The sequence below is a fragment of the Varanus komodoensis genome, unplaced genomic scaffold (genome assembly GCF_004798865.1).
Source record: "Varanus komodoensis strain SLA01 unplaced genomic scaffold, ASM479886v1 scaffold88, whole genome shotgun sequence".
In the NCBI taxonomy this organism is placed as follows: Eukaryota; Metazoa; Chordata; class Lepidosauria; order Squamata; family Varanidae; genus Varanus; species Varanus komodoensis.
The window spans coordinates 266020-292982 of record NW_025336576.1 but is presented as its reverse complement, the minus strand read 5'-3'; the positions used below and the strand labels follow the sequence as shown (position 1 = coordinate 292982).

General features: G+C 56.4%; 1 protein-coding gene across 1 annotated transcript; it reads right to left on the bottom strand.

The window, feature by feature from the left end:
* PROM2 (prominin 2) lies at positions 1 to 26097 on the bottom strand. The gene is made up of 23 exons (XM_044417361.1): positions 25872 to 26097; positions 22674 to 22723; positions 20250 to 20452; positions 19102 to 19222; positions 15794 to 15857; positions 14349 to 14438; positions 13373 to 13572; positions 12428 to 12502; positions 12281 to 12344; positions 11914 to 12073; positions 11094 to 11246; positions 10777 to 10900; positions 9228 to 9319; positions 8713 to 8797; positions 8300 to 8446; positions 6955 to 7026; positions 6736 to 6828; positions 5850 to 5963; positions 2518 to 2598; positions 2232 to 2304; positions 1352 to 1437; positions 992 to 1098; positions 1 to 64 (listed from the first exon to the last, which is right to left on the bottom strand). The coding sequence occupies exons 1-23, from the start codon at positions 26095 to 26097 to the stop codon at positions 1 to 3; spliced, it is 2544 nt and encodes an 847-aa protein (XP_044273296.1).
* Between the last annotated feature and the right edge of the window lie 866 nt (positions 26098 to 26963).

Sequence of the window (26963 nt, the reverse complement as noted above, 5' to 3'; positions counted from 1 at the left end):
CTACAGCCTCAGCGACGTCACACGCGGGATGTGGAAGGGACAGGTTTCCTCTGAGCCGGTCGAGCTGGGGGCACCATGGGAGACCAGCAATGAGAAAACTGGGGAGGCGCTGCACTACCTTGCACAGCAGTAGGTTTTGCCACGGGAGACGCACCCGCAGGGCTTTGGGGACCGGTCGCTAAACGAGGGTGCCTGGCAGGGCGAGCCAGTGGCTTCCGTGCTGCCATGTCCATGTGGACTTTCATTAATCTCACTTGGTTGATCAGTGTTCCAAAACCTGTTCTCTTAAAATCGGTTTAATATCTCTCTTTCTCAGACATAGAACACTACACATCCCACCCAACATCATGGCAGATGGACTTAATGAAAGGATGCCTCGCTGACCTATTCCACGCTGGGCCCAAGGAGAGCAGGAGCACCGGAACTCCAGGTCTCAGGGGCTTGTGCTAATTTGGGAGGGATCTCTGCACCACGGGAACATGAAGCGAAACAGCCGCCCCCGTGGCTGGCTTTGTGCTAAATGCTTCTCTCCCAGTCTCAGCGTTTCTCACACGTCGAGCAGGACTGCTCGTGGCCTGCCTTTGGCCGAGTTTTCCTGCAGGTTTTCAGCTGGCCGCTAGCTCCCTGACAGAACAGCACTAACTCAGATGCCGGTTTGGACTGCTGAGGCGCACAGGGCGAAGCCTGAACTTCACCATCAGCAGGGATGGGAATGCAACCGGCTGCCCCCCCCGACTGCTCCCCTCCCCCGGGAGCTGAGGGACACGTATTCGCCAGGTTTCACGCAGCACCATCACCCATGATGCCTGAAGGACATGACTGCACGGTGGGCTGCCCCTCCCCTTCCCCTCATTCCTCCGATGGCATCCCAGGGGACCCCTGGCAGGACCACTATCTGCCCCCATGGCCACCCTCTCAGGAGGCAAGCAGATAAAATTAGAGGAGGGGTCCTGCCCCCCCCGGACCCCCCCCACTTCTGCCCTCCACTCACATAAGTCGGTGCCGGACGGGGCGGAAATGCTGGACGGTCTTGATGGAGAAGAAGATGCTGGGAATGAGGAAGAAGGTGCAGCTGCCCAGGCTGAACCAGAAGGCGTTCTGGGGAAAAGGGCAGACGGAGACCCTGAGAGGCCCTGCACAGCGGGTGGCGCAGGCGGAGGAGGCCCGGCCGGGGAGGGCTCCTATGCCAGAGGCACAGGGGCGCAGAGTGCCCCCCCCCCCGCAGTGGGACCCCCAGCCTTCTCGGAGCACTGGGCACTGCTGGAATGTTGAGGAAGCATCCCGGCAAGCGGCTCGTGGGTGGTGGCGGCTGCGCACCGGATAGCCGAGGAACGGCCAGGCACTCGCTTACCCAAGGATCCACGATGCGATCGCACAGGATCACCCGGGCACTGTCCAGGGCTGTGGAGACGGGCTGGCAGGACGCGACGTCCTCTGCTAGCTGGAGCAAAGGTGAAAAGCTGCCTCTTAGCCGAGTTATCTTGGCTGAGTGGGGCAGGACCTCAGTAAGGCAGGCGGGGGCCTTTCTGGAAAGCCCTGCTGCCCCTGGGAAAGCCAGCCAAGCCACGGGTGGGAAGGGACAGAGCCGGCAGGGAGCGGAGTTTCCGCACCAGGTAACACCTGAAGCCGCATCTTGCAGCTTGGCCAGTGCCATAGCCAAACGACGAAAAATGGAGGCCCAGTCAGTCAGTCCTCGAGGAGATCAACCCCAATGGCTCTTTAGAAGGGCAAGAGCTAAAGCTGAAGCTGAAAGCTTTGGCCACCTAATGAGAAGGAGGGTCTCCTGGGAGAAGACCCTGGTGCTGGGAAGGAGTGCAGGCTGAAGGAGAAGGGGGCAGCAGAGGCTGGGGTGGCCGGATGGGGTCACTGGAGCGGAGGGCGTGGGCTTGGGTGCACTCCAGGGGATGGTGCAGGGCAGGAGAATCTGGAGGGATGTTGTCCAGGGGGTCTCAAAGAGTCGGGTGCCACTTTGCGACTGGACGACAACAACAAGGCATGGGGACAAAAAATACACTAGAAGAATCCACCTTCACGCTCAAGAATTCCAAAACCCCACGAAGGACTCCAGGTGAGTAAAACCTCCCTGGGATCCTGCTCATTTCATCCATCACGGTCCCTCCTGACTGCTCCACAGCTTTTGGACACCACGGAAGGTGTCCCTCTGCTTCAGCGATGCTTTTCCAATGCACGCCAACGTGTTTCCAAAGAGGCCACACAGAGGGAGACCATACTTACCGTGCTTCTCACCCAGTTTAGGTACTGGGAGATGTACCCCACCTCTTTTTTCATGAAGCAGTCCAGCTCCTGGAAGAAGATGGGAGATGCTGAAAGGTTGCAGCTGCTTCCAAAGAGGGGAAGTGCAAAAGATGCCCCCTCCGACCCTCCTTCCCTGAGGGTGAGGACAGATATGACGAGGATGATTTGGCATTTCTGCTCCTGGTCCCCAAACTCTCACACACAATTTGGCCGTAGTGGGGCCTGGCCTTGTCCAGCACGCTGAGAAATTCTCCGGCTCACCTGCCTCAGGATTCTCTGAGTCTGCACGGAAAAACTCGCCTTGACGAGGCCAATCTGGGACTCAGACCGGTTCAGCGCGGCCTGGTGGGGAAGCAGGAAGACACTTAGCCGTCGGGGCAGAAAGGCCCGGAGGGGAGCTGAGACGACCACAATTGGCAGAGCCGCTTTCCAGAGCACCTGAGGCGCCAGGGCGGGCGGGCCGGCACCCGACAGTCTTGTGCTTCTGTGTGATGTGGACCTCGGCCATCACTCTGTGCACAATAAGGTGCGCACCTACAACAATTGCAGATGCGTACAGTTGCATCCTGGGCAGTCTACACACGTGGGTTCGACGACGCCCGATGGAGGCTTCCATCCCTCGGTCCCTGCTGTCTTTCTCTCAAGCAGCCTCTCCCGGTAGAGTCTAACTGAACAAGGTGCTCGCCCTGGGATCTGCACCATGCTTCATTGGGCTGCTGTGCCGAGGGCCGCGCAAGGACGGAGCTGCCCAGGAAGCTTGCTGCAGTCCCTGAGTGGCCAGCTACGTGGGGGCCAAGGTTCAGGACGACAGCGGAACGGGCACTGCACGCATTTTAGGAGCAGCTGGTGAACTGCGGGAACCGGCCTGGAGGGGAGCAGGCTCCGAGCGGAGCTGTTGGCGGCAAACAGGGATGTGAGGGGGTGTCACACGGAGGGGGGCAGGGACCTGCTCTCCCCTGCGGAGGAAGGCAGGAACCCAGGCTCCATTTGGATGCCAGGAAGCCCTTCCTGACAGTTGGGACCCCAACGGTATGGAATGGGCCTTCACGGGAGGCAGCTGAGGCCCCATCGGAGAGGGTGCTCAAAGATGGGCTGGACGTGCACATGGTGGGCATGTTGTGAGTGGGGCCGAATGGAGCCAGGGGTCAGACTAGATGGCCCGGGAGACCCCTTCTGCCCCGCTCTGTTTCCATGAATCTGAAGAGCAAAGCACATTTCATCTCAGTAGGAATTCCACACGGGGGCTGCTCTGGACAAACACCAAGGGTTAAACGAGCCGTGGCAGCTTCAGCCCATAAGCACACCAGGGTCTCATCACCCAATCCAGCCTGGCTTGACATGTAGCCCAGGCCCTGGTGGTACGGCTTGCTGGAAGGGAAAACAGTCCTCATTGTGTTATTGTGTGAACCAAACGGTATCAATTATTCTTGTGCATCATCCAGTTTACTGGATACTGGAGCGGGAGAGGGGGCAGGAAGGAGGGGATGCTAAAATCGTGGAGACAAGCTGCAAAATTGGGAAAACAAGGAATCTCAACTGACACAAACATGGGAGCAAGCAAGTTGTGTTCATGAGAGCAGGTGCCACAATCCGTGCAACAGATAATGAATGACATTGGTCATTAGTACACTGACTATGGATGCGATCCCAAGCATTCTGTGGTCTGTTCATGAGTAAACAGGCTTTGGGGTGCTGGCATTAATTGATGAACTCAGTAAGTGACTCAGCACCAAGATTAAATTTCCCTCACTTCCACAAGACATCAGGGAGAGACTGAAATGGAGATGCCGCAACTTCAAGGAGACATTTTGTCTCTTTCCCACCTGCACCCATTTGGATGAATAAGAAACTGCAGGGACTGGTTTATTTCCAGTTTACAGCCAAAACTAGGAGAAAACATGCATTTCCCAGAAAATCCTATGTGACTTTTTTTCTAGTCAATAAGAACCCAAACAACTGAAGCTGACAAGCAATGTATATTTGCAGCCTACAGTACTGAATCTACCTTGGTCGCCCTGTACGATGACCTGTGCAGGGAGAAGGACAGGGGGAGTGCATCCCTGTTGGTTCTTCTGGACCTCTCGGCGGCTTTCGATACCATCGACCATGGTATCCTTCTGGATAGGCTAGCGGGATTGGGGGTTGGAGGCACTGCTTTACAATGGTTCCGCTCCTATCTCAACGGTCGATTCCAGAAGGTAGTGCTGGGGGACCATGTCTCTGCGTCATGGCAGCTATGCCATGGAGTACCACAGGGCTCCATTATATCCCCTCTGCTATTTAACATCTATATGAAACCGCTGGGAGAGGTCATCAGGAGGTGTGGGCTGCGGAATCATCAATACGCTGATGATACCCAGCTCTACCTCTCGTTTTCCACTAATCCAGGTGAGGCAGTGGCTGTGCTGAACCGGTGCTTGGCCGAGGTAATGGAATGGATGAGGGCCAATAAACTGAAACTCAACCCAGACAAGACGGAGGTCCTGTTGGTTGGCGGACTGGGTTTCGGAGAGGGTGGATTTGACTTGGTCCTGAATGGTGCAACACTCCCTCTTAGGGACAAGGTCCGCAGCTTAGGAGTACTCCTCGACCCAGAGCTTTCTTTGGAAGCTCAGGTGACAGCGGTGGCGAGGAGCGCCTTCCTTCAGCTTCGGCTGATTAATCAGCTGCGCCCCTACCTGGAGTTCGACTGCCTGGCGACGGTGACACAAGCGCTGGTGACTTCCCGCCTAGACTTCTGTAACGCGCTTTACGTGGAGCTTCCCCTGAAGACGGTCCGAACACTTCAATTGGTGCAAAATAGAGCTGCCAGGTTGCTAACGGGGAGGGGCGTTATGCTCACATGACTCCAGTCCTCCGTCAGCTTCACTGGCTGCCCATTGAAGCCCGGGCCCAATTCAAGGTGTTGATTATGACCTATAAAGCCCTAAACGGCTTGGGTCCTGGCTACCTGAACGAGCGCTTACGTCCGTATATGCCCGACCGCCCTTTGAGATCTGCGGGAGAGTCCCTTCTCCGGGAACCCTCCATGAAAGAAATTAGGAGAGTAAGTACTCGGAGGAGGGCTTTCTCTGCGGTGGCACCCAACCTATGGAACTCACTCCCCAAAGAGGTCCGCCTGGCACCGTCGTTACTGGTTTTTCGGTGCCAGGTAAAGACCTTTTTATTTAAACATCATTTTAATTGTTAAAATATATGATCTGGCCAGGGCAACTTCTTCTTCCTTCTCTTTTCCCCTCCTATATTATTTATTTACTTATTTTATACTGATAATTTTAATTTTATATTATGATGTTTGTGACTCAATGTATTTTTTGGTATTTTTGTATTTTATGGTAATTTATTATGTTCTATTGTATTTCAATGTATTTTATTGTGTTGTAAGCCGCCCCGAGGCTTCGGCAAGGGGTGGCATAGAAATGTTATAATAATAATAATAATAATAATAATAATAATAATAATAATAATAATAATCGATCAATTAAAATGCCAATCAGATCTGATCGCTTTCCATTTTAGCAGACTTCATTTGGTTGTAACATAGCAGAAGATAATTCTGTATTTCAGAGTCCTAAATGGTTTTTCCCCCAAATGCAGAATGGACTTGCCTTAATTAAAATTGCACTCCCCAATTGCAGACCCTTTAGTAATACCTGGAAGCTGGGGGCCTTTGTTGATAAGAAATGGACACTTTCTCTCAGCTTCACCTAGGAAGGAAAGAAGGAAGGGAGAGAGAGTGAGAGTGAGAGTGAGAGTGAGAGTGAGAGTGAGAGAGAGAGAGAGAGAGAGAGAGAGAGGTGAGCTGTATTTCATAGACCATCGCTGGTGTCCCGTTGACCTAAAAGGCAACCGCAGCCTTGCATTTGCTAAAGCCGAGCAGGGCCGTCAAGGACAAGACATTTTGGAGGGCTCACATCTGTAGGGTCAAGATAAGGCAGAGATGACTTGATGGCACATTGCAGCAACGAGGAAACCTGCCCTTTGGCCGCTAGGGTGGCCATGTGTCCTATCTTACAGAGGAGTGTCTCAAATTTGAAGAAGCCCATGGCCTTGCTCTATCTGAAGCCCAGCCTGTCCAAGTCCAGCTCAGACAGAAACAGCCCAAGAAGGGAAAGCAGATCGGGGCCATGAAGTGGTCCACCAGCTCACACCAAGATGCATTTCTATGTGCGTTGCAGTGATCACTTCCAAATGTGCCTCTCTCCATACATTCGTCCATGCAAAACGGCACCCTCACTTGCCCTCTTTCTGGGTGATGCTTAATTGCCCCCCGTCCCCGCAAGCAGCCCGCAACAGCACTTGGTTGACAACGACAAGAAGGCCACGATTATTTGCCCAAAGCTAAGTCTGCAGCAATCCAGGCAAACGTTGAGGAACTCCAGCTGAGGCTGAAAGAATTTTCATAAGACACGGCAAGGCGGGCGATGCGCAGACGTCGCGAGCATTGCTTTCCTTCGCTGTCACGCGTTGCACACTTACCACCAGCTCCTTCATCTTGAGGACTGTCATATTCTGAATTCTCCTGAGCTTCTGGGCTTCATCCGCGAGTTGTTCTTTCACAGACCTGTCACTCTGCAAGGAACACCCATACGCCAGGTTGGCCGGGAAGCAAGGATGGGAATGTAGCGAAGATGCCGCAGCTGCACTCTCCTCCCGCGGGGCCCAGGGAAGAAGGGAGCTGCCGATCCGTCCACCTACTTGGAGGTTGCTCAGTCTCTCAAGATCCAATGCCAAGCCGTCCATGTTTGTCCTCACCACCGATTTGTGCAGCTGGGGAGAAATGCAGCAGAAATCACCATACCGGGCCAAACCCCAGCACCTCCAGAAGAGGCCCCAGTATCATTATTCCCATAGCACAGATGGGGCAGGGAGAGGACGCCCTCGAGTGCATGGGCGAGAACTTCACTCATGGGGTTCCCCAGAGGCCCTGCCTGCCACTGCCTGGCCACACCCCTTCCCCAGAGGCCCTGCCACTGCCCGGCCACACCCCTTCCCCAGAGGCCCTGCCACTGCCCGGCCACACCCCTTCCCCAGAGGCCCTGCCTGCCACTGCCCGGCCACACCCCTTCCCCAGAGGCCCTGCCTGCCACTGCCCGGCCACACCCCTTCCCCAGAGGCCCTGCCTGCCACTGCCCGGCCACACCCCTTCCCCAGAGGCCCTGCCTGCCACTGCCCGGCCACACCCCTTCCCCAGAGGCCCTGCCTGCCACTGCCCGGCCACACCCCTTCCCCAGAAGGCCCTTCCCGCCAGCCACGGAAGGTTTGGGGATTTTTTCTCCCTCCCCTCTGAAGTTTTCCTCTTAAGGCAATGCAAGTTTTAAGCGATGCTATGCCAGCATTTGTTGCATTTTGGTCCCCGCCCCCTTTCCTTGGCCCCTTCCCACCGCTGCAATGGGGCACCCCACAGCTTCACCGAAGTCGAATCTGCCCCTCGGGATGAAGCAGGCTCCCCGCGCCCGCTCTAGGCGGTTTGCGGCAGAGGTCCCAAGTGGAGCCCGCCAGCCCAGGCACGAGGCCATCGCGCGCCGCCGGTTCTCCGAAAAGCCCGCCGTGTCGTCCCAGAGGAGCTTTTCCAGCCGCCTCGCATGAGCTGAGCTGAGAAGAAGCCAGGAAAAGAACGGCTCCCACTGCAGAACTTGAAATAAAGCTGGGATCGCCGTGACCTGAAACCACATGGCGACGCTCACCCGCCCTCTTACGCCGCTTCCGGCTTGGGCCAACAAGCACCTCTGCAGACATCTGTCCAGACCAGAAAAACACCGGGGGCCCTCAGGCATCCCGCGAAGGCCACGCTGCAGCACCCCCCGTTGGGTTTTGCCACGGGACCTTCCAGAGCATCCATGGCATGGGGCACGTCCCAGCGGAAAGATGAGAGAGACTGTGGTTGGGGACCGGAAGGAGAAGGGAGCGCTCTGCCCGGGCCACCTGGCCTTCATCCGGCAAACGCCACTTTTCTGCCAGAGGAGGGGTGGAGTGGACAGCAGGCCATGCGGCGATCAGAGGCGCCTGAGCAGAATCCGATCGAGTCTCCGTTCCTTCCCACCTGAGCTGTGAAGGCCGCATAGTCGATCAGGTCAACCTGGCTGTCCCGGAAGGTCTCCAGGTCCTTCTTTGCGTCTGCATTTAACAGCACAATGTCTTCGAAGTGCATGTTGAAATCACGGACCCGTTTCTGAAACGCTGCAGTGTACTGGAGCCGGGAAGCAGACAGACGTGGTTGGGAGCAGGCTGAATTCAGACGGGCCACGTGCAGGACCCCCTCGGGTCTGCCTGCCGGAGCGCCCGCCCCCTGCCTCTCCTGAACCCCCGGAGAAGCACAGACTTCACCCCGGCACCGAGCAGAGGGGCAGGAAGCGCAGCGTTTTAGCCACCACGGACTCCAGCAGAAAAGACGCTGCGGGCGCCCAGGCAGCAGCTTCGCCTTGCCGTCCAGCAGGGCTGCTCCCGGCCACTTACCTTTTCCACCTTGAGATGCTCATTCAGGCTATAGCTGCCTTCCAGCTGCAGAACTTCCCAGAGACCTGCACCATTCTTGCATTGCCTGCCACAAAAGAGGACGGGCGGGGGGGGGGGGGAATCGGCTGCCTTCTGCCCTCTGGCTTTGCTTCACAATGCCACGGGCTTGCTCACCACCACCGCCCCCTCCCCGCCAGCCCAGTTGCTGCCTGTTCCCCCATCGCCTTCTAAAAACATAAAAACACGGAGGGAGACTGTTCTGCAAGTCACATGTCACCGCAGTTCGGTTTGCAAAGCCAGTTTGCTGCAGTGCAAAGAGGCCGATCGTACGCACACAAAAGCTGTCCAGAAAGCCAAATACGAAGCAGATCAGGGTTGCTCTAAGCAATCCTAATTTTAGCTCCTTCCTCGCAAAGGTTTTGTCTCTGCCCTTGAGGAGTCAGCTCTGTCGGAAGGAGGCACCCAGTCCAAAATCAAGGCGCGGGGGCCCCTCCTCCACAGGGCAAGGCACTCACTGATAAGCGGTGGTCACGTTGAGGTCCTCCTTCAGGCCAAGGCGCCAGCTGATGTTCATGGACGGAGGCAGATTACCCGGTGTGTCAATGAACTGAGGTTGGAAAGAGGAGTAAGATATCCATGAACTCTGATTAACGCTGACCATGGAGGTACCCCAGAGGTAAGGGTGTTCTCAGGGGAGGGGTGGAAGAGGGCACGCCTCAAAATCTCAGTGGAGCTCAGTGGAACAATTATATTGTTTTTATATGGTTAATATGTATTTATTTATCGTTGTGAGCCGCACTGAGGCTTCGGCGAATGGGGCGGCATAGAAGCTTCCTAAATAAATAATAAAAAGGATGGGAGTGCAATCCAGGGATGAGAGAGAGAACGGGCTGGGGGAGAGGGGGAATCCATAAGCACCGAACGGTTTCTGTAGCGCCTCCTTCAGTACAAGCGTCTCTGAACTCAGTCTTGGGCAAAGTGACAGTGGCTGAGTGTGACACTTGCACTCCACGGATTATTCGATCGCCATCTTTCCCCTTCCTGCGTGCGCCTGCACCCCCACCAGGCTTCCATGCATGACCCGCTCGCTGCCGGCTGGAAGGAGCCAGCAGCGGCAAGGCTCTTCCTTCGAAACGGAGAGCGAATGTTAATTGCGATTTGACGAGAGACGATTAATTCATCAGCACCAGTCTCTGTGTGCCGGCAGCGCCCAGGGCGAGTGAAGGGAAGGGCCAGGAGGTCACCTAATTGGATTGCTCCGCACCGAGTGGCAGGCACCATGCCCGGGCGGCGTGCGGAAGAGTGCCAGGCGCACCTTGGCCGCGCGGGGCCTTTGCTCGGCAGACATGAGGATCCCGGCCTAGGAGGAGGCACCCACGGGCTCTCCGGCTGCACGGAAGGTTTACACACCCGCTGCTCCCGCCCACTAAACCCCCGCAGAAGCAGCAGCCCAGGGCAGCTTAGCTGCAGCCCCTCACCCAGGTCCACCCCATTGAAGCAGCCATTGTTTCGCCAAAGAAAGAAAACAGCACTCTCCTCCGTTCATGAAAAAAGGGGGCTGAGATTTCCCATCATCCCCTCCCCCCCGCCCCTGCCCCCCCTTCTCTCTGCAGCATTTTCAGAAGCAAGGATCCTCCACTCTTCCGGTCATTAGACAGGCATGCAGCCAAAAACTTGGGGGAGGGAACCAGGACCCCAATCCTCACCTTTTACTCGTAGGAGAAAAAACTCTGCGAAAGTCAGGAAGCCACAAAATGTAGGTAGCTGTGGGGATGGAGAAGTGCCCAGGGCAGGGGGTGGAGCTGCCAGGGACCCCGGCGGGGGCCAAATCTGGCCCATGAGCCTGGGATGCAACATCCTGGGCGGGGGGGGGGCAGCGCTGGCAGGGTCTAAACCAGCTTCTCGTCTTGCCCCACAGCTGGGGTGAAGCACACACGGACCCCGAGAGCACGCAATTCCCAGCGCGGGACTCCCGCTTCCTCCTCCCGGCTCAGGCGCGTGGGCCCTGCTTGACCCGCCCGCTCACCCGTTCGGCCCGGCGGCTTGGCCAGTGCACCGACTCACCTGGTAGACCTCCTGGCTGGCCCAGGGCTTGCACAGCACCGTCCGCACGTTCCCTCCAGTGATGAACGTGCCGAAGACCAAGAGCATCAGCAGCCACGAGAAAAGGAAGCTGAAGCAGACGCCGCTGCAGGGGGACGGACAGGCGGCCCGTTGAGGGGAGGGCTCGCTGGCCCCGGGCGCTGGCACGGAGCAGGGTGGGAGGGGGCCCGGGTTGCAGCGGTGCCCACGGAGCTTTACGGGGGCCACACCCCAAGCATCAGCAACAGCACCGTGCCTGCCGGTGTCCTGCCGGCCGGGCGGGTGCTAGGAGGGCTTACGTTATGAGCAGTTTGGCCCCGGCTTCTCCCCGGCCGTCGTAGTCGCTGGGATCGTCACGCACCGCCAGCCCGTAGGCGCCACAGACAAGCCCCAGCAGGTTGCAGCAGACGATCAAGAGAAGGACGGTGCACGCGATGACAGCCGCGATCCACCTGGGGAAGGCCCGAGGCAGGAGAGAAAAGTTCAGCCAGGCCTGGGTCCTTGAGAAGGCTGGCTGAAGTTCAGGATTCAGGGAATGAGGGCAGCGGAAGTCTAGTGTGCAGCACCCTGAGTCACTACCAGCTCGGCAAGAAACAGCACACCTGGTGAGCAAGAGGCTGCCAGCACCCTCCCGGGCAAGCATGTGCCACGCTTTGACACACAGCGGACCGTGCAGGCCGCCAAAGGCGCTCGCGGCCTGAGTGTCGCGCACGCCACTAGTGAAAGGGAGGTGTCAGGCATCGGCGGGAATCCCGCCTTTCAAGAACTCCCTGGATGGAGTTGGCCAAGCGATTCTCCTATGCGTAATCTGACTAACGTGTCTTCTGGGCTGTTTGAAAAATATTGTGTGTTTGTGCATGTGATTGATCACATTTTTGTGTGTTTGCACTGACGGTCTCTGCAGTCTATGTAAGCGCTGAATGCCATGAATTGGGCGAAGGCAGCACAGCCCTGTTAAAAGCAAAGAAATGTGAAGCACTCTGAATGCTCCAAGGAACTTCATGCCCTGTGCATGCTAATTCCTGTCTTTCCAAACCACCTGCCCCCTGGTGCTTTTTGAACTAGAAATGTCAGGGGTGCAACGGGGGGCTTCGCATTCCAGCCAGGGGCTCTGCTTACCTGCATCGCTCATAATGTGCCACCTCTTTCAGGTAAGGCCGGCTGCCGTTCTCTGCTTTCGCCAGAGCCTCCGCCAGGGGCCGGGTGTGATCTGTGACCGGGAAGCTGTCTGCGATGGACTGGACCTTCTGTGCAGCATTCTCGACTTCCTCCTTGAGGGCTGGAAGGCAATCGTTGCACGGGAGGTACCGGCGGGGCCCCGCTGTGAGGTCACGCAGTACATAACCCCAACACGGACTGCAGCTCCTGGTCTGGACACGGGCGTGAAGACCAGGCCTGGGGACCGGCCTTCATTCCGGCTGAGCCCCGTTGCAGCCGCCCTCTGCCACCCGGCACGAGACCGCGAGCCTGGAAGGGCCTGACTCACCTCGGACGACCTCCGCCATCTTCACCACGGTCAGTTCCGGGACAGAATTGAAACTGCGATTGGCCTGGAAGTGCAAAGGAGTCCTGTTGACATCCCCAGGCCGGGCTGGGTGGTCTCTCCGCCCTCCGGGCCCCCTTCATTACTTGCCTGGTAAATCATGTCTGCGAAGTCCGCCCTGGGGAGCCCCTGCAGGGTCTTCCAGACCCCTTCAACGGAAGGAACCTGGGGAAGGAAAGCAGAGACAGATGCCTGGACCTGCAGGGTAGCGGGGCTGCCCTGCAGTCCAAAGCCTTTCCAAAGCAGCGGCCTCCTCGCGATGCGCTCCCCTCCCCTCCCGCCCCGGCCAGCAGCGCCTGCTCCGGCCCCTTGGCCATCTCCAGCAGGTCTCCCGGCGAGCCCTGCCAGGGTTCCTCCTGCGGTGGAATCGCCTGCCGTAAGACCAACACCCAGCGGGCAATTCTAGAACGCGGACATGGCGCACGAGTGCCCGGCACCGTGTGGATCGAGGCTGGAAAGAAATGCAGCCTGCACTGAGGTCTCAAGGCGTCTGCACAGAGAAGCGACGCGCAAGAGGATTCTGTGACGGAGCACGCAGGCCTCCACGCTGCCTGCTGAATTCGGAGTTGCCTCCGACCGGGGGCCCAGCCCGGGGATGCCAACAGGACTCCTGCACACTTCCAGACCCGGCCCTGCCCTGCCTGCTTGGCTGCTGGTTCGGAATGGGCAGCGGCGGCCCTCCGAAGGAAGTGCTGAGCTGCAGCAACCTTCTAGAGTGGATCCTCACGCTTTTCCACCGGGGGCCAGCTGAAGGTGCCGGTGCCGGAAAGGCGGTGCCCGCAGTGCGCGTGGAGGGGGAGCGGCGAGGGGAGGCGGGGGCGGCCACACGTGTGAGGCGGGCGCACAAGGCAGCGGCTCGCTCGCTTGGAGATCGCTTTCTCTGAGAGAGCAAACCGCTGCCTCCCCATGTGCGAGGCGAGGTGGGTGGCGGTGGGCGTGCGCGTGGGTGCGGGCGCGGCGGTTCCAAATGGGCATGGTGGGCTGGATCCGGCCCACGGGCCGCAGTTTGAGGACCCATGTCCTAGAGGAGCTCACTTTCCGGAAGTTGGCTTCCGGCTCCAGGCCCTGTGCTCTGCTCGCGGCGCTGGCGCAGTAGGTGCACCGGGGGTCCCCCAGAAGGGCCGTGATGCTCGGCTTCCGGGCTCGAAGGGCTGCCTCCAGCTCCGCCTGGCGCTGCATCAGCGTCTGCACAGTCCTGCCGATCGTCTGCAAATGGTGCTTCGTGTCCTGCAGGTCTTAAAGAGGCAACAGCGCTCGCTCTCCCTGCGACGCCGCCGGGCCGCCCCACCCCGGGAGAGTCTCCCTCCACCCGTTCTGGCTGCGTGGATGCGGTCCTCGGGGACACGGTGTTCAAAGCAGGGGAGCTGTGATTTCTCTACGGAAATAATGGGAGCCGGCAAGTGTCCGATCGGCACCCCAAATTGCGGGGGTTAACCATGGAGAGGAGTAGGAGTTTCATCTCTGTAGCGTTTCCCTGTGGCACCTACCCTTCTACTCCACGTCATTCCACAAGTGGAATAGGGGTTTCATGTGGCAAGTTTTTGCCCTTCCCTCAATGACACTTTCCCGGGGTTCTTAGAATTCTCCTGCACGGCTAATAGAAAAAGGTTATATATTTCTCTTAATTTTTGTTTTTCTGCCTCCTGTGGAACCAGTGCATTTTGCTTAAGGCTGAAGGAAGATCAATGTTAGAATGCTGCAGTGCTTCATTAAAAGGTTTAATATAATATAATATAATATAATTATTATTTTAATTATTTATCTTTTCTGTATCATCTATTATTTTCACAGATGGTTTACAATAATATTTGTATTTTATTTCCCCCTGTTTAGTTTAGATTTTGGGTTTAATTTTGAAATGCTCAGCAAAAAGGAATTAAAGAACACTTAATGAAGCCTAATCTAATTAAGTCTGCATTCTGTTTTAAGACCCTGACTGCATGCAAGCGCTACGGCTTCAACAAATCTAACCACTATCGCGTAAGAGCATAACAGCAGAGGGCGGGCAAACCTTGCACTCTTCCCTTAAGAGCAGCCAAGGCGGAGTACACGGACCCCTTCAGTACAAAGTGGATGATGGTCCCAATGCTCCGGCCGACATCTGCAACACAGGAAATCACCGAAAATAGCCTGCCTCTGGGATCCTGGCAGCAACTGGCCTCTCTCGCCCGAGCCAGAAAGAAGCCTCTTGCTAGAAGCAGCTCTGATTCAGACTTCAGCTCCTCAGCACTGCAGGAACCTCAGAGTACCTGTTTAAAGGCATGGTTCTAGTCCTCAAGGTTGAAGTCGTGGGCTGGATCTTTGCGAGCCCTGCTGGCACTCCCGCAGTCAGGCTCTCTAAACGAACTGCCCTGCTCCCAAACCTAAATAGTTTGCATTATCCATTTCATGCACGCGGGCATTTGTTACGTCTCTGTGCCGCCCAATAGCCAAAGCCCTCCGGGCAGTTCCCAAAGATTACAAACTGCAACGATACATTACAAAATGATTTGCGTGCTTGCACAGGAACCGTGCATGTACAGACACGTGTGCCAGGACACAGGCGTGGCAAAATGTGCAGGGGAATGTGCCCCAGAAATCAGCAGGGGGCAGCCTCCTCCCTCATGGACCCCCTTTGCAAGCTGTCCAGATGGCAGCCAGCACCACTTCCCCTGGCAGCCAATCCCACACTTCAACTACCCGCTGCGTGAAGAAGCCCTTCCTTTGATCTGTCCTCAATCTACCCCCATTCAGCTGCATGGGCTGACCGCACAGGGGCTCTCCATTTTTCTGTACCTTGCTTATATATAAATAAGCAACCGCAGTAGCCCTTCTGGAAGAAGAGCTGGATAAAAATGCTTTGAATAACACATGCATTCAGAAACTAAACCCTTTCTGATGTGGTCCAGATGAAAATGTTGCCTTCCAAAGTTGTTATGTGAGCTGTTAGCACCAATTAGAGTCCGCACAAATCCTTCCCTCGAGAGAGCATTGCACCCAGTCCTGATTTCCGGACAAGAGCACCTGCATCCACCTTTGCTAACACCAATTGGTTGCATTCGCACATTGCATTTTTCACGCACTCTTAAAAGAGGGGCACAGGAGAAAATCCACTTTTCTACTGGGCTGTAGGGAAAAGCAGCGCTCCCAAGGATACCATGGGGGCAGGGGGAGAATGGGGAAGGAAGACACTTTCGCTTCCCAAGGCCCCTTCCCCCAGAAACCCCAAAGGAGCTAAGACTGATGCTTCCCCATTAATGGCAATGGGGAAGGCAGGGGTTGCTGGGGCTACAGAAAGAGCCTTTTGCCCCCTCCTCCCATGGGGTTTCCATCCCCTGGGGGAGGGCGCGCCCCCAGTCCACTGCCTGGCAACACCACTTGTGGCCCACAGGGTCAAAAAGGTTGCCCATTCCTGACTTATCCTGTGACATACACTGGAAAATGCAAGGTGTGAAACAGTAGAGACGGGGGACTCACTGTTCAGGTCACTGAGGACTTGCTCCTTGGGAACGGCAAACTGTTGCACGGTTTGCTGAACACCCTATTGGGGGGAGAGGGGGGAGAGGGGGGGAGAGAGAGAGAGCAGGGTCACTTTTAAAGGACTGGAAGAACAGCCTGTTCCTCAACTCGACATCCTGTAGGACAAGTTCCGACATCTCAGACCTCATCTCTGAATCAACAGCCTCTTTTGCCTCCCTGCGAAGCAAACCGACCAGTAGGAGCGAAGAGGCTTCCCCTGTGCAGCCAGTCAGGCACCACCGGGATCGGGAGCCAGCGATGTCTGCGCTCGCCCAGGTTCCCTGTTTTCCACCTCAAGGCTTGTTCTGCCTTGTTCTCGCTTTCCAGCGTGAGCACTACTTTTTCTTCGTGCATGTTGGAGCACGAACAATGCATGCTTTTGCAAGCGCACTTAAAGGCGAAAGTATGTACATTTGGGGGGTGTATTTTCAGACGTATGCAAGTGTGCATTTTTGAAACCAAATACAAGTGCTGGAGATGGCAAAAATTCTCCAGTGCTTACACTCCTGCTTGCTTTTTGGGTTTGGGGTTGTGAGCAGGAATGACATTCCCCATAATCCCTGCATTTTTTAATATTCTAATGTATATATTTTAATTTTTATTTATGTGGATCTAATTTAGCCGCCCCAAGGCTTCAGCGAATGGGGCGGCATAAACATGTTTTAATAAATAAATAAATTAGGCAGCCATTACTGCCATGAGATCGACAGTCTGGCAACGGCACTCACTCCTGGGGCCATGCTAACGTCGCACACCAACAGAATGATGGGCACTGCTCTGCTGTGAGTGAAAAGCTTTCACTTCCACACGCAAGCAGGTCTCCCTCCACTCTCCACCGCACACACCTCTGCCTGTCCCCCCTTCCTTGCCTTTTCCCTAAGCCCAACAGTCCTTGTTGCAGCTGCTCTGCCAAGGGAGCCGTTGAGCCCCCTGACCATTTTCGTTGCCCTTTTCTGCACGTTTCCCAGTTCAGTGTTGTCCTGATTCTGTTAAGGTGACCAGAACCGGATGCAGAAGGTGGCCGCACGAAGGAATTGCGCGAGGGACAGGGACCCCGGCAGTGCCGTGCTACGCGGGGTTTCGCTCTAGACGGAGGCGTGAGGGTGGAACCGGGGAAGCGCTTCCCTGCAAGCGACCCTCAGCCAGCCGCGAGGCTCGGCCCGGCTCGGCCGTGCTGGCATCCAGCCAGGGCGAGGAGTGTGCTGAGCGGCCAGGGGCCAGCAGCCATCCGCGGTCCTTCCTTGCCGTCAGGGCGCATTCATGAGGCATCCTGAGCTTTGCACTGAACAACCATGGCAACAAAATGCTGCACAGACAACCTGATTCCGTCAGCTGCTGGCCAAAAATAACCTCCTGCAAATGCCCCCCCCCCCCCACAACCCCGCATGAACTCCTTTGGGCTTCATATCCAGATCCTGCAGCTTCACCAAGTCTCTTCCCGGCTCTGGCCGGGAGCCAGACTCACGCGAGGCCCCGCGAAAGGGCAGATCCTTAGTGCACAAGCACATAAATTTGCATGGTGAGGGGAGGGGGTCCTCAGGGTATTTGTTTATCAGATTTCTTGTTTGCCTTCTCCCAATCACACAGGGAAGGGAGTAACCCTTTAAAACCCTCAATAAAGCCAGGAAACAAACACGCATTAAGCTTTAATACCCTGCACAGAAAGAAATTTAAATGACTTAAGCCCCTCCTCTCGACCCTCCCCCCCCCCCCCCCCCGCTTCTTGTGAAGCTCAGCTTGTTCCACCGAACAGAACAGCGGCCTGTTGCTCTCTCGGGGGCCTGCCCCTGCCCCACTGATCTGTCTCTCAGCCGTTCCCCTGCACTGACCTTGCAGGGGCACACGCGCTGCAGACAACTGCAGCCCGTGGTTCTCACAGGGTGTCCTGGATTCATGCCTCCGAGGACTGCGGCCTGCCGGCTCGCATTAGCCCGCGAGGCTCTGATGGGCCCTGCTGCAGCAGCTGCGGGGCAGGCGGGTGGCCAGCAAGGACATGCCGGCTCTGCAGAGGCCGCTGGACCTTCCGCCCTCTCCCTGCAGCACCGCTGCCAGGAGCAGAGAGGGGGGGGGGGGGCAGGGGGGAGATTCTTCCACATCTGTGCCTGCAGCAGACATGCTCCCTGGTTCCCAAAGCTCCATGGTGCTGGAAAGCCCCTGGAGCAGTACATGGGGCTCCCGCAGAGAACAGCCGGGCGTGCAGAGCAGCCTCCCTCCAAGATCTCAACTGAGACTTGAAAGAGGGAAATCCTTCCCGAGGAAGCAGGCCCACAGCAAGGCCCCAGTTGTGTTGGCTGGGGCTGATGGGTGTTGCAGTGCAGCCCATCTGAAGGTCCACGGATCGGAGAAGGCTGCCGGGGCTGAGACGTATGAAGGGCTGCCTGGGGCACAAGGGAGAGCCCGGCGGCAGCAGAGGCCACTGCCTTGGCCCATCTCCGTAGCCGGGCTCCCTGCAGGTGCCCTCGGCTGCGCGCTGGCGGCCAGGGCTGATGCCGCTCGCAGGGGCAGCGGGGCAGCACTCCCCTGGGGTGACCAGACCAAGACAGAGCCCTTCGGCATGCAGTGCACCAGCTCCATCCCTCGCTCTCTGATTGGCCAGGACCTGGCCGATTGCAGAAAGCCAGCAAGCACACCTGCAAAAGTGCCGCGCCTGCCGCTCGCCCTTCTGGTCCCAGCAGTTGTGACCTTTTGGCCCACGCGCAGATCGCTGGAGGTGCTGCTGCGGCGGACGGGGCGATGGGGGCAAGTCCGGGCCGCCCACACAGGGTGCCGTGGTTCCGTTCCCATGATGGGAATGGTACTGGAATAATCTTCCCCGCCATCGTGCCTCCAGATGTGTTGGACTTCAACTCCCAGCATCCCCAGAGCTAATTTGAACTTCGGACTCGGCCTTCCTGCCTTCTCTGCTCTGCCCATCCCCTCTTCCCTCAGTCATGGACTCTCAGCCCAACCGACCTCACAGGGCTGCTGTTGTGAGGATCAGATTGAGAGCAGGAGGAGGCGAGTGATGTAAGCCACTTTGAGTTCATTTAAGAAAAAGCGGGGTATAAATCTTATAAATGAGAACAGGAATCTTTTGAAGCAATGTGTGAGTATTTGGGCTGTACAATGCTGCACCGGCCCATTTCCATGGCCGTAGTTCCATGCCAATAGCCATCGGCTTTGGAATGATTTGGCTGCAAAATAAACGATGCCCCTGCAGTGTTGACTTTGCTGTTTTCACAGCAGGGAAGGCTGGCAAGAGAAAAAGAGAAGTGCCGTCAACTCACCCGGCGGACCCCACTCAGGTGGTGCCTCAAAGCCTGCAGGGTGTTCAGCGCGTCTCGCGTGCCCGGCTCCACCGCTTCTTTTACCTTCTGATTGGCGGCGAAAGCAAAGATGGCACCCCCCCTGCAGGAAAAGAGGGCAAAAATGACCGCTTCATCCCGATTTAGGCATGGTTGCACAAGCCTCCACGTACTTTCTCTGCATTTGCCTGCCAGGCACCTGGAAGTGGGAAGGGACTCCCTGTAGGAGCCCCACACCAAGATCTGTGGTAATGCATTCACACGTGTGCCCCCCCGCCCCTGCACCGGCCCGCACCCCCCACCGACCGTGCCCACCGCCAGCACCCTCCGACTGGCCCCCTCCTGAAAAGCCTGAGGACCCCGACCTGCCCTCCACGCCAGGATTCATCATCACTCCTGTGCTCCCAGGACCGTGTGTCTCCTCAGAGGTCTGCCTGCAGTGTTTCCAGCCCTGGGAATCCCCCGCAACCCCAACCACTTTTGGCCTTGCAATCCTCGCCTCTTTGGCTCTTCCTGTTCTCCCCTCTTGACTCTTCTGCGCCCCACATATTTCACCCACACGCTTCTCCTTTAAAAGCTAACTATAACCAGCAGAAAGATGGTTCCACTTTGGCTCTTGTCCAACCCACATTAGGTGAGAGCATAATCCCCCAAAAGCAAACAGCACCCCAAGAAATGTGGCCCGGCAGCCACAGGGATTGGCCTGCAATCTTTCCCTGTAGGGAGGCTGAATAATTCGCAGGGCTGGGAGAACGTGGCCACGCCAAATCAGGACTGACAAAGATTTAGGAGGCAGGAGAATCATTAGTGAAATAACAGACGCGAGGAAGGAGTGGGGGTTACGAGACTGGTATCGGTCGTCTCCAACTGAACTCAGAATGCGACTGCACACGGAAGCCCATGTTTTCCCTCGGCTTCTGCGGAGAAGCACTGCTTTCTCAAATGATTAGAAGCTCAAAAATATTTGCAAACCAGGCCACCCAGATTTGGAGAAGAGAATACTGACAGCAAAGGATGGGGCAAGAGGTAGACGGAAGAAGTAGATGGCTTTTCCATCTCCCGCACGGATGATGCTTTTCCTCTTTTATCCCTCCCTCCATCCAACTGTCCCGCTGCCACCCCTCACTCACAGGATGACAAGTGTGGTCAGGAACAGGCAGGCCATGAGGACGTGGCACCGGCAGAGCAGGGAACGGCGGTAGGCCTTGAGCCGTCCGCCACAGCGCCGGCGTCTCCGGCAGCAGCAGATGCTCAAGCCAGCCAGGGGCACCGCCACGAAGTACACGACGGCAATGGCGGCACAGGCGATGTACCCCGCCTGGTACTGGAGGACCTGGAGAGCACAGAAGAGGAAACGGCAGGTGGGCTGACTCTTCCCTCCCTTCGCTCGCACCCGGAAGCCTTGAGCACGTTTCTGCACCACCCCCAGCAAAGAGCCTCGCTCACGAGTAAATGGCCCGCAGGAAAACGGCTGCAGGGGAACGGAACTATCCGGATCCTTTGCAAGGACCCTTCGCAAACAGGGAGCCAAGCGTGCAAGGCATAAACTTTCTCGAGCTGACCTAGAAAGAGCTCAACTGAGTTGTGATGCAAAGGGGGGATCCGATTCCAGGCTGAGTTTTCACTCGCTCCATATCCTCCACTAATGCCAAATCATTACCAAAGGCAGCCGAGCCCTCTAGATCATTTCCGCATTCTGCTTACCGGTGCCCACTTCCACTGCCCACCACTAAATGCCTATTTGGCCTCTGTGTTCTCCCCAAAGCAGGATGGGGGAGATCTGCAAGGGAGATTAGATGAGGCCGGGGACTTAGGGGCACAGATTAGAGTCACCCCCCCTTGAAGTCGAGGGGCTCCTCAGGGCACTGGACATTACAAAGGCGCCAGGCCCTGACGGGTTACACCCGAGAGTACTTAGAGAGTTGGCAGGGGTCCTCTCACGCCCGCTGGCCTCCATTTTTGAGACCTCGTGGAGAACGGGTGAGGTTCCAGAGGACTGGAGGGTGGCATCAGTGGTCCCAATTTTCAAAAAGGGTAGTAGAAGGAACATGGGGAATTACAGACTGGTTAGCCTTACGTCCATTGTAGGAAAAGCAATGGAAAAGCTCATAATAGGGAGAGATCTAGTGATGCTAGACAGGGAAGGGGAGCTGGCGGCCACACAACACAGTTTCAGCAAAAACAGGCCCTGCCAGACAAACCTTGTGGAATTCTATGACAAGGTTTCGAGATGGCTGGATGGAGGGGATGCAGTGGATGTGGTTTACCTGGATTGCAGCAAGGCTTTTGACAAAGTGCCCCATGATATCCTGGTGGAGAAACCGAGGAGTTTTGGGATACACCAAAGCACTGTCCGGTGCATTAGGGCATGGTTGACTGACCGAAAGCAGAAGGTAACCATTAGCGGGGAATCATCGGGATGGTGGCCAGTGACAAGCGGGGTCCCCCAGGGCTCTGTCCTGGGGCCGATCCCATTTAATCTTTTCATCAGTGACATGGAAGAAGGGGTGAACAGTCTGCTGATCAAATTCGCAGACGATACTAAAACTGGAGCAGTGGCCACAACCGAGGAGCAGGTACTCCAGATCCAAAAGGACCTGGACAGACTATGGAAGTGGGCAGGAGACAACAGGATGGCGTTCAGTGTGGATAAGTGCAAGGTCTTGCCCTTGAGGCATAGGAATGGGTGTCACAAGTACAGGTCAGGGGACAAGTGGCTGGAGAGCAGCACTTGTGAAAGGGACCTCGGGGTGCTGGTCGACTGCAGGCTGAACATGAGTCAGCCGTGTGATGCGGTGGTCAAGAGGGCCAACGCCACTCTTGGTTGCATAGCCAGAAGTGTGGCTTCTAGATCGAGAGAGGTATTACTACCACTCTATGCGACTCTTGTGCGCCCGCAACTGGAGTATTGTGTTCAGTTTTGGGCCCCTCATTACAGGAAGGATATAGCCAGGTTGGAGTCAGTGCAGCGCAGGGCCACAAGGTCGGTGGCCGGTTTGCAGGGGAAGCCGCATGAGGCGAGACTGAGGGGACTGGGTCTCTTCAGCCTGCAGAAGAGGAGACTCAGAGGGGATCTGATGGTGACATACAGGGATGTGAGGGGGTGTCACACGGAGGTGGGTAGGGACCTGTTCTCCCCTGCGGAAGAAGGCAGGACGCGCTCCAAAGGAGCAAAGCTCAGGGAACCAAGGTTCAATTTAGATGCCAGGAAGCATTTCCTGATGGTTGGAACCCCAAGGGTGTGGAATGGGCTTCCACGGGAGGTGGTTGAGGCCCCATCGGTGAGGGTGTTCAAGGACAGGCTGGACATGCACATAGCGGGCATGTTGTGAGCGGAGCCGGCTGGAGCCAGGGGTCAGACTAGATGGCCCAGGAGGTCCCTTCTAACTCACTCTGTTTCTATGTTTCAATCATGCCCCAAACAGCTTTCTAATGCAAACGATGCCCTTGAGTGGGAAAATACATCAGAATATCCTGTGATCTCCCACACAGATTTTGGGTTCGCAAACGGGATGAGCCCTCCCTGGAAGGCCTTTCCCTGCAGCTCTTCTCACCTGTGAGGGACTGGCAGCTGGCGGCTCATTCAAGGCATCCCGCAAAAGCTCTGTGGAAGAAGGCAAATTTCTTACAGAACCTGCAAATGCAAACGCACTTCCGAAGGGCAGCAAATATACCCATCCACACACCCCTTTGTCCCCAGGGCAATCTTTTCTTCCTAAGGGTAACACCCCGGTCCAGCACCAATTTTGCGGATGTCCTCAAAACAGAGTCTTTTAACACAATGCCTAAACTAAAAAATTAAGCATGAGTACATTTTTGGATCACTCCTCTGGTCGCTGAATGCTTGAGGCCACATCCATGGAAAATGTAGAAATCATGACAAATGGGTGTCATGGCAAAGGCCACTTCTGCAGCGACACTCCGGCCTCACAGTCCGGGGCGGGAGACCGGCCTTGCGTGGCTCCTCCAGCGCTGCCCGTCAGGGGTATCCCTGCTGTGGTCCCGGGAGGCTCCAGGACACGCTCGCTGTCAGCGCTTGGGCGCAGTCGTCCTGCCCCTTTGGCTGAGCGGGACGCCAGCCTCCCGGCCAAAGTCCTTCTCTGCGAGCGCAGCTGGGGCACGTCCCCAGGGGAAGCCCAGGCACTGGCGTGTGGAGCCCTGGGCGGTCCTCGCCTCCTCCTCGCCTCCCACTCGTGCACTGCAGACCCTCAGAAGAGAGGCTTCCGAAGGGACCACAGGACCGTTTTCGTGCGTTAGTATCATTTGAGCAGCTCTGCCCTCTTTTCGGAAAGGGGCATACAAATCCGTGCCGTGACGAACGGTGTCCCTTCGAGCTCAGTGAGACCGACTCCTAAAATATAGGGAACGGGCACTTGTCCTGTTCGCAGCCCTCCCAAAATAGGAGCCGCTCCAATTCATCGCAAACAGACCAGCGGGCAGCTCGAGCGCCGCCCATCTCAGTGCAAACACACTCTCGCGGCTGGCACTCTCCAGCTTTCCTCCTTTCCAGCTGGCCGGGGGAAGACACCTGCCTTGCCAGTGCCTGTGTGTGAGTCTTGCTTAGGACCAGTTGCCAAAGAAGCAAGTCACAAGACTAACAGGGCTTCCTAACGATGTGCAGAAGGTAAGGACGGGCAGATTCTGTGCTTCTAAACTGGTCCCAAGCCCCACATTAAAAAAGAGAAAAGAGCAAACACCCTGGTGGGTCCAACCGGCACAGGGCCACTCCTTGGTGGAAGAGGCAGCCAGAGGGCTGGTGGGGTTGTGTGTGTGCACACGTGTGCAAGCTTTCCACACCTGGCTGCTGTTACACGCACCATATCCATGCTCAAAATGGGGGAGGCAGGCAAGCACCCCTGGTGAGGGCAGGCTGTTCCCACGAGGCTCGTTACATGGGGAAAAGTGGGCTGCCCCTACAGACTGACAGGCAGATTGGCGGACGTGCCTGTGTTCACTGCCCCTTGATTTGGAGCTCAAAACAGTTTTTAAGGGACGCAGTACTTGCCAAATGTCAGCTGAGATACCCCGCTTGGCCGGCATCCTCAGGTGTGCTTGGCGTGTTTCAAATCCTGACAGCCAGTAACAGAGAGGAGAATAATCTGACACGCAATTTCAGGCATGTTTACTTGTGAGGATGTCCCACAGCTTGGCCCCCAACAAGGGTTGCTGCAGCTGGGACCCCTTTTCCAGGAATACATTCCGAAGTTTTGCATCCCAAAACTGCGGGAAGCAAAATGGGTGCTTTTAGGACTTGCTTTGGAGGACTTGGGGCAAACTCAGCCAGGAAGTCGTTGAGGGAGCACCATGCTGGGCTGCTTTCATTTGACCAATTTATGCTGCCTGTTGTTTGCGGTTGCTTTGCTCTGGTCCTGTATTTTACTTTTCAATATTTATTGTATATATTTTTCTAGCAGGCTAGAAGTCTTACACTGAGTGCATTTATTATTTTATTATTCTAACATCGCACTGCTATCCTGCCTGTTTTCTCTTGTGAGGACCCCGTGGCAATTCCCACGGTTCCGTTTTGTCCTTGCAACAACAACCCTGTGAGGCAGGCTGGGCTGAAAGTAAGTGACTGGCCCAAGGTCACCCAGCGAAAAATAAAACTGAATGATTTACCAGGTGGGCGCAGCTTTCAACAAAATTTTGTCAAGGTGGAAGTTAAGGCTGAAAAACAGCCTGAAGAGAGTTGTAGGGTTTTTATGACTAGCTCTGCTCTGGATTTATATATCACAGAAGTTGCTGAAGCCTTCTGTGTATCTCCCCAATCTGGAGTTATACAACAAAATCTCTCGGAGCATAGTATTTTACTTTCAAAATGTAAATATTAGTAGCTTAAAAGGCATAACCCTCAAATATTTATTACAACGCACCTGTCCTACTATTTCAGATGGCTTATGCATGAATTTAAAAGCACAACTGTTAAACAGCAACAGTATTTATCTAATTGAATGTGACTGTTGCTCTTGAATCCACAACAAGGCTGGCCAAGCAATGTGCTTGGCAAACTCAAGAAACGCACGGGGTAAAGTGAGCGAAGATCAGCGCTTGGTACTTTGGGAGTGGGTGGGGGCAGGACTGAAAAGCAACTGCACAGGCTGAACTCTGGATTTAGCTTGTCTGGGGGCGGGAGAAGAGCTTCCCAGCCGGCATCTGGGGCAGGGGAGTGGGTGGGATCTTAGGGGGCCCAAATGCACATCCTGGGAAGGTCTCTTGCGCAGCCCACGGAGCTGGGAACTGGGCAGGAATGCTGGCGTGCTGCCACTCGGGTACGGAGTGGACTGAGCCTGCCGGCTGGACTGGATGGCGATGGGGATGAGGAGCAGCGGGCCCTGAGAAGACCTGGACCAGGCCCCGGGGATCCTCAGCCCATATCTAGGGCTCTGCCCTGACTCGGGGGCAAGGTGGCACCTTTTCACCTCCTAGCAGCAGAGGAAGAGGAGTCGGCAAGGTCCTAAGTGTGGCTCCGTATGGTGTTGCACACACTGCAGCTCCCAGGGTCTTCGGAAGGCCTTCCAATCTCTTCCTCTCCCTTTCATTTTACCGACTCTTCTTCCTTTGGCTTTCCAGCTAGCGCGATCAGCAGGCCTCCTCAGGAGCAGGTGCTCCGCGCAGCACCTCCAGTGGCGGTTGCCTGCCTTGCAGCCCCTGCTGAAGGCCCCGGTTCAGGCTCAGTCGCTGGACTGGCTGGTTTGGGTTTTTGGCCCATTGGCAAACGAGCCCGGCTTACAAAGGTGCGGGAGGAGGCTCACCTGTAGGAAAGGGGTTTGGCTGCACCACATCGAGGAAACTCTGGACGAGGCCGTAGAGGGGATCCAGGTATCCAGGGAGCCGGCGAAGGGCCAGAACCCGTTGCTCGGCACCCCCGTCAGCAAACTGCAGGGTCTGCGAAGGGCTCCCCAGGGGGCACTGCTGCGAGAGGACGGGATCCTGGAGAACTGCAGCCAGCGCCAGTACGAAGGACAGGCGGCGACCCATCTCAGGCTTGGCCAGGCTCCAGGCCCAAGTGCACGCAGCGACGGCCTCTGCCGCAGAGGTCCTGGCGATCAGACGGGCTGTCCGAGAGCTACAACTGCAGCATCGTGCCAGGCCTCCTGGGGACACGTTCCTCCTTCCTTGGGCCGGCAAAGAGAAAGCTCCTTCTCCTGAACCTGGCTCTGTCTCAGTGTGCCCACACCTGGCTTGTAAAGCGGAGGACCGGAAGAAAAGGAGGCATCGCCTCTCCTCCTGGCCGCCTGCCTCCTCCAGAGCTCGGTCTGCAGCTGTGGTGCCTCCAGAGGGAAGGAGAAAACAGAAGGCAAAAACCTGCCAGACGAGTTTGCTGCCTCCTGACAACATGGGATGCGCTGGGTGGAGCAGCCACATGGGGTGGAGGGGAGGGAAGACCGGTCCAGGCGTCTTCCCCAGATCTGCTCTCTGCTCTTCCACCAGCCTGGCTCAGCGGCCACGGGTGCAGTTGCCACAGGAGAAGACTGGTGAGTCTGGCAAAGGTGGCAGAAAAGTCCCGCCTTCACCTTTCCTGGCAAGCTTGGCCGGAGCAGGTGCCCAGAGCATCTGGCAGGGCTGGGACCCAGCGGGGAGGAGAGTCCAAAGGCGTAGCCGCACCAGCCCTCAGGCACGCCTGCAGCCGTCAGGAACAGCAGAAAGGCACCTCTGAGGTGGTTCGCGGACTTTTGAGAAGGACACAAAGAGCAAGATAAGTAGAGAGTGGCGTCTCTTAGAAAAATAAACCCTTGATACTCACCATGCCCCGTTGCTTCATGGTAAGATCAAATTTCACCAGCCAGTTCACCCAGAGAACTTGCCTCCATCTCTAAACATTTCAGACTTGTGGCCTGAATCTT